Source organism: Glycine max, chromosome 14 (genome assembly GCF_000004515.6).
Source record: "Glycine max cultivar Williams 82 chromosome 14, Glycine_max_v4.0, whole genome shotgun sequence".
NCBI lineage: Eukaryota > Viridiplantae > Streptophyta > Magnoliopsida > Fabales > Fabaceae > Glycine > Glycine max.
In genome coordinates this window covers 39,163,855-39,171,287 of record NC_038250.2, presented here as the reverse complement: position 1 = coordinate 39,171,287, position 7,433 = coordinate 39,163,855, and the positions used below count along the sequence as shown (strand labels likewise).

General features: G+C 35.6%; 1 protein-coding gene across 1 annotated transcript; it reads right to left on the bottom strand.

The window, feature by feature from the left end:
• Window positions 1–517: 517 nt before the first annotated feature.
• Window positions 518–7,066, bottom strand: LOC100801032 (cyclic nucleotide-gated ion channel 1). The gene is made up of 8 exons (XM_003544080.5): window positions 6,791–7,066; window positions 6,248–6,371; window positions 5,360–5,927; window positions 5,028–5,240; window positions 3,619–3,914; window positions 2,882–2,993; window positions 1,986–2,222; window positions 518–1,337 (listed from the first exon to the last, which is right to left on the bottom strand). Exons 2-8 carry the CDS (start codon window positions 6,277–6,279, stop codon window positions 639–641), a joined length of 2,157 nt encoding a protein of 718 aa, XP_003544128.1. The 5' UTR covers window positions 6,280–6,371; window positions 6,791–7,066; the 3' UTR covers window positions 518–638.
• Window positions 7,067–7,433: the final 367 nt, after the last annotated feature.

The following is a 7,433-nucleotide window of genomic DNA, read 5'->3' as shown; positions in this document are numbered from 1 at the left end:
AATGGTGCATAAAGTAAAACCCTGAAGTTGATGATGACTATGTTCCACACCACAATGGAGGCTCGTGGAAATGAGTCCGGAAGATGGCATGTCACGTGAGGTTGTCTCCATTGGCACAATTTGCTTAGGTGAGACCAAATGCTTATACCGCGACTTGGGTTTCCGCCCTCAACTGGAACCGAAATAGGAGGAAAAGGAACAACCGGAGAAACCATTGACCATCTTCTTCTGGCTTGCTTTGAAGTGGTTTATAGTTTTTTAAATAAAATAAAAATAACCCTTTTTAAACCATAAAGGATCAAAACGAAAAAACATTAAAACATAAATAACCAAAAAGTGTCCTAAAGATTAATATAGATGCTCTGTTTATCTCCATGCTTCCCCATTAAAAGAAAGTCGTGTTAAAGAACTTCCTCGATATATACATAACCTATAGACTCCAGTGATAAGTCTTCATGACTCAACAAATCAAATACTATGGACAAAAATAGAAAGCAAAAAAATATATTAAAACGCATTCAATAACAAGATATTTATATTAATATATACAAGTTGCCTCGCAATTTATGGACCCCATATATTATACAATTCTACCAAAATATCATTCTATGTTCATTTTTCTTTCTCAATCACACCCTCTATTCCTCATCAGCAGTAAAATCAGGTTCTGCAGGCTTCTGAGGCAGCATGGGTGGTAATCTCTCTGGCACCCTACCCTTCTTTGTACCATTGCGACGTAACAATCTGAGTGCATTAGCAGCAAACCTTGAAGCGTATATTGTGGCACCAAGGCTAGGTGAGCTACCACCTGCTTTAGCCAATGCATCTTGCAGCCTATTCTCCTCTTCGACGAGGGACTCTTCAAGCTTCCTTTTACTATAGCGCCGCCATGCTGCTTGAATGAAACATGCAGCCCATGTGCGCCACTGTTGCGAGTAGAACCTGAAAGTGTGGCGTAGCTGCTTACTGTGAAGGCGCCGAAACTGTGATGCCACAAACTTCAAGTCATCGGCTTTCAGGGCAAAGGCTTCCACTTCTGAAAGGGTTTGGACAGTCCTGGTTGAGGTAGGAAGGTTGGGTGAGGAATGAGGATCCAAAGCCCACGTGAGAAGCTCCTCTCCACAGAAGTCACCAGCCTTGAGGTACTCAGAGTTGAAGAAGCCGGTTCTTCCACCGTTAGTTGTCATGGTCAATAGCTTGCCACGCATTATGAAGAGCATCTCATCAACCGGATCTCCCTCCCGGACAATGTAGCTTTCTTCTGTGTAAAGCACTGGCTTGAGAAGGTCGCACATTGCATCCAGAAGTTGTTCGTCCATTTTCTCAAACATTGGCACCTGAAGTCCGTACAAGAGAAGATTTGGTTGGTTTTTACTAAAATTAAACTGAAAATTGGCAATAGCTTTTGATTTTTCCAATAGCAATGTCATTAAAATCACAACACAATTGAGAAATCCAGAAGGATGGAAACTAGTTTTGGAACAATAGTCACACTACATATTATTAATAATAAATTACCAAAATGAAGACTAACATTTTGAAAGTACTAATTAAAACAAGCACATCAACACTTCTAAGTGTTCAAATGTAAAACACATGTTCAAACAAAGAAAAGATTTGCATATTGCTATATGCTTTACCACCAGAATTATATTACACAATTATCTAAAGCAGAAGTCCAGAAGATATTGATTTTTCAAAATCAGCATTTTTGTTATTTTAGGCAAAACTATATCTTCCAAATCAATGGAAATTTCAATTAAGTGCTCACCAATAACAAGATAGGCATGCTAAACTAGCAGCAGAAGTAAATTTCAATTTTTTGACTTTCTACACATTTTGAAAAGAGATATTCAACATAAACAAGAAATTCACAATCACTATGCACAGGTGGTTCAAAATATGCCCATGATGAAACAGATGAAAAGGAATAAAGATCAGGCCCAAGGTAAAATAAATCCATTAAGGGGGCAGGGGGACTTTACTCTCATCAGCAAAGCCAAACAAAGATGACGCTTTATGTCCCTTCTTAAATCCTTGGGAAGATTACGAATCAAATTGTCTTCATCTACACCTCTGGTTTCTTGCCATCTGTACTGTTCATATCGTCTGATTCGCTCTCGCAGGCCATCTGGAAGCAATCGATGAGACATCCACTGTTCTGCATCCCTCCTTTTTACTCTCATCTCCTCCAATCTAGTGGTTGTTGACTGCAAATATGTCTGTTTCAAACCAAGTATAATTGGTGATAACCTTGAAGAATATAACCTCATAACAGAATGACTCAGGTTTCTAATTAATAAATTGTGTTTTGCTTGGCAAATCAAAACTTATCGCAACTCTTTCTCTACTACTCCCTCCTTATTTCCTCCTTTTGTAAGTATAACTCGTTATTAATCAAACTAATTTTTATCTCTACTAAACTCATACACTAACTTTTATTGCTGGTTGTAACATTGGTCATAATTTATTTATTTTACTTATGATAGTATGTTATAAAGAGACAGACCCGATGACCATACATAAAACTGTTTAACTCCAGAATCACCATAATAAGGATTGAAGAAATGTTAAGATAAAGCTAAGGGGACAAAAAAAAATGGGTATTATTAAAAGATTGATAAGAAAAGTTAGTTTGACAGTTGATTTCCAAGGAAATCTCAAAATGTGGATATCTTAATTCAACTAGCAAGATATAAAAACTTGTTGACTCTTATACAAGAATAGTATTGGGGCAAAAAATCAGAGAAAATTTGGGACAGATTATCAAGGGTAAATGTAGCAATGGCAATCAATGTACTACAAAATCCTAAATCAATAAACAGTGCTTGAAAGCCCCATTGCATGATTGCAATAATATCCATAGATATTTGGTACTAACCTGCATATTTCCAATGAGGAATGAAAATAATACCAAACCAGATACAGAAATGAAAACTGCAAAACTGATTTCCCAAACATAGGTACTTGTTGCCAGGTTCTGACCAAGAGAACTGCAATAAAAGCATCCAGCTCCCAATGGAGGAATAATTACAGAATATTAGATGATAACTTCAGTAATAATATGGTGATTATGCTCAACTTTAAAATTTAAAAAAGATAAAATCATGCTGGCTGAGAATCCCCACCCAAGGCTGCATTTTCATTGAGCCATTAAACAGAAACAAAACTGATGTGAAAATCATTTTCCAGTCTTCAAATTAAACCAGATTATATCTAACATATACATGATTTGATGTAATTGATTATCTATTCTTTGTCAATAAAAAATGAGACATGACAAATTAACTTTTTTAATCTATTTATCTACAAATATTATGTTCCCAATCACTTCTTGCACAGAAAATCACATGGACCTGAGCTTGCATGTACTTCGAAAGGAAGAGAACTTTTAAACCTAACAAGCCATCCAGCATAATAGGGAATGATCATAAATGTTTCTATGTTGAGCATGCAGACAACAGAATCCACAGAGCCACAGTTCGCAAAATACTCTTATTGCACATCAGACCTCATAAAGCAGCCACCAAAATCATAAACATATTGCAACATAATACAATTTACCTTCAAATCTAAATTGATATTATATCATACTAAAAAAGAATCAAGGAAGTGCACCTCAAATTTTTTAGGCCCCACCAAAAGCAGTAAAAGAATTTTTGTGGAAAATCTCTTGACTCCACAACACCAGATTGAAGGGCATCAAGAAAAATTCCAAAATCAAAGAGCTTTTTATCTTCGTTCTGTATTGGGCAAGAAGTACTCAGGAATGCTGAAATTTTGCTCAACCCACCCAAATAATCATTACAATACATATCAGCCTTGTTACACACTGTAGTATTACGTTGACAGGCTTCTTGCCAACATGTGGTTTCTCGTTCTATAGAAAACAAGTACCAAAAGGCACCAACAACCTAAAAGAAAAAATTAACTCAGCAATCAGAAACGAATGCAGACGACATAATTTTGAACTTTCATTAATATTATAACTATAATTTTGCAAATAAAAATGCACCATTGATAGGAACTAATAATTTTTGTAAACAAAAAATGCAACATTAATGTATCAGATTTAAACATACAACACTAGGAACTAATAATAGGAACTAAAACAAAGTGATGCGTGGAAACTACAATATACATGGAGACTTAAGAAGCATGAACATAAACAGGCCACAACATGAATATTACTAGAAAAATTTTGAAGTCTGTCTCATATCTGACACAAGTGCCCACACAAGCACAACTTCTTTTAAAGTATACATGATCCATATGTGATCATAAACAACTTGCTGACACAAAACTGATAATTTGACATACAGATAAGGGTGCAAAGAATTTATTCACATTCTCAAACACAACTAGGAAACTTACCATTGCTAAGCAAATTACCAGATCCAAGTTAGTAACCTTTCAAGTTGCATCTCTACTAGGGGATGTTGGCTTCAAGGTATACTTTTACATTTCCAGGATTACTATGACCAAAATGTTACATTCTTTTAAGAATACAAAGGGCACAAAAACCCAACCGGAAACCTTTAATGAAAGCAAATTCACAAACATGTTTGATTAGAATTTAATAATTCTGAGAATTTTTTTAAAATTCAAATGATAAGAGGAAATAGTGGGGTAGTAAAGGAAGTTACTACCACATTAAAAGATAAAATCCAAATTTCCCATGGAAAAGCAGCATACCCACCTCTCACCAAGGGAAAGGAAATCAATTAAAACATTGGATTGCCACTGGAGCGGGAGAGGTTAGAAATCTTGTAATTACCTAGACATGTGGCAGCAGGCAAGAGAGGATTGTATTGGAAAAGAGTGGAATAAATGTAAGAGGGCTTGGGAGAGATAGGAAGAATTGTCTAGAGTTATTGAATGGAGATGGTCATTTCCAAGTCTAGGACTCTCTTGAAACATCTCTATTCTGTAACCTCCATTCTTTATTGTTCCAATCAGAATCTAGCCTAGACTAGTCTTGTCCAATCTTCAAATGTATATAAGAAAGTATATAAGCATCAACTTACATGACTTGCAAGCATGTAAAGAAAGAGATTAAATGCAGCTCCAGCCCAAGCAGTTTCAGTGAGAATGCCAGAGGTCCTTGTAACTTCATTATATAATGGAATTATTCGCAATAGACGAGGCACATATTGGAGGAAAACAACAAATTTCAGCAAGTTCTTTGTATTAAGTGATTTAAAACCACTCATCTCTGGAATGATAACTAGAATCACCACCTAGCAATATTATAGCAAGCCTTGAGTCAATAAGATCACAAATGAACCCCCACAATGCAACATTGAATAAAAACCACTAAGATATTAGATGGCCCTACACAAGACGGAAGTATCCCTACCTGTGGGAGGGGAAGAACAGCAAGAATGTCAATTATGAAATATGATGATAGATACCGCCTAGCTATTGCCCAAGAATCTTCAACCAAAACACCTCTTCCAAATACACGAGAAGAGGGAGCAATGAATCCAGTACGAAATTGGAAAATCATGTGGATTATATAAAGAGCATCAGAGAAAGATCTCAAGACAGTTGCTGTAATCTCCATCTTGCTGTCCAGTGAAAGACATTTCTTCGCATCCTCAATAACCGGGACATAAAAGAACAAAGGATCCAGCGATACAGCAATGACACATAATAATACAAAAATCTTGTTCCACTTTTGAAGGAACGGACCCTGAGGATCAAGGATTTTCTTTCTAGAACTAAAGCTTCTAGAAAGAACACTACCATAGGGAAAAGATTTGAATGATGTTCTAAATCTCTTCATCCTCTCAGAACCAGATTCCAATCCATTTTGAAACTTCTCAGAAACTGAACTTAATGTAGTTCTAAATCTCTCCGAGTGTGTTATTTTAATTGCAGGATAATTACTCTCAGAACCCTTCTCTGAATTCCAATCCTGAAACCTGAAACATCATACAAATATCAAATGATAAATAATGGTAATACAAACTTAGTTTGTGTTTCCGATATTCCTCCTAAAACATGTTCTCCTTAGTAATGCTGATTAAGGAATAAAACTTCTATAACTTGAAGGGTTAACAATTTGAAATTTTCAAAACACTTTGATTTGGAGAAATGGTAACGAGATTTTTTGGCTCTTAGCCTCAACGGCAAGCATGAAAAACATGCCACGAATCAAAAAATAGAATGCTTCCAAAATTGCCATAGCCAGCAACATAAAATCATTGAGTAAAAACAAGGCACGCATCATCATCAAACTAACCTAACAAACTTCTCTTGTGGTGTAGTACTCATACTTGTACCCTTCAATTCAAACACAATGCAGAAAAAACCAGCCTCTTAAATCTCACTGAATGCTTCCTTCATGCACCACAAACTCCCTAATCCTGAAATAAGAAAGAGACGTTGATAATTAGATACTCCATTTCTCAAACAAAACCCACAATAAACCGGTGAAATTAATTCAAATTTATAATATTAAAAAAATATGTGAAACACAAAAATATACTTCTCGAGAGTGCATGTATGTACAATAGTCAAAAAGGGGAAAATTCCATTAAAAAACAAACACCCAAATCATTTATTTTTAAAAAATATATTTATTTTAAAAAAAAAGTTCGAAAACCAAACTCGTTGAAATTAACTAACATATTGATTAAACTCCCAGATTTCGACCAAACAAGGGTAAAGCACAAAAAGAAGTAACGACACATATAAGCAAGGGCGCGTTTGGTATACGGAGGAGTAGTAACACAGCGAGCGAAAGTCAAACTGAAAAAACAAAGAAAGCGGAGAGAGCACGAACTTGGAAACTGAAAACACTGAAACTGGTTGCGGTGGAAGATGAAAGAGAGAAAGAAGAAGAAGAAGAGGACCAAGCCAATGACAAATATGAAGAGAGGAAGATTCGAGGAAAGGAGTATGGAAGCGGCAGTTACTACTACGCCAAGTGGGTTAGCTTTGGTTTTGCATTAGAAAGTTAAAATTTGAGGAAAGTTGGGGTTTTTATTTTACAGATACAGAGAGAGAGGAAAATGGAGGGCAAAGTGTGTATGTTTTGGTGTGTGAATGGGGGACGATGAGACAAAGAAAATTCATGTGAGTGGTGGATCCCACTACAGGTTTAAAGTTTAAACATTAATAAAATGCGTCATTTTTTGTCTGCGTTGAGTTTGTGCGTTCTGCGTCGTCATATTTTGTTCTGGTCAAAAGTCCGTTGACAACAGGGATCTTGCCTCTACGGTATTTTCCAAACCAATCCACGGGAAGTTTGATGTCGTGGAATAAAAATATGAAATAAACAAAAAAATAATATGGTTTTGAAAAAAATTTAATAGGACTAACGACTCCTCTCAAACTCCCGAGTCATTAAAAAAGATTATACAAACAAAAATTATTTAATATTTATGTTTAGGTCATTAAAATTAAAAATAGTTAATAAAATATTT

What these genes read in the sequence shown, in the direction of transcription:
- LOC100801032 (XM_003544080.5), bottom strand. Translation starts at nt 6,279, where the DNA reads ATGAGTACTACACCACAAGAGAAGTTTGTTAG. An exon ending in TTTACATGCTTGCAAGTCAT is followed by an intron (nt 3,915 to 5,027) that starts GTAAGTTGATGC and finishes TTTTTCTTTTAG; the next exon opens with GTTGTTGGTGCCTTTTGGTA. An exon ending in TGGGGCCTAAAAAATTTGAG is followed by an intron (nt 2,994 to 3,618) that starts GTGCACTTCCTT and finishes CTTTTATTGCAG; the next exon opens with TTCTCTTGGTCAGAACCTGG.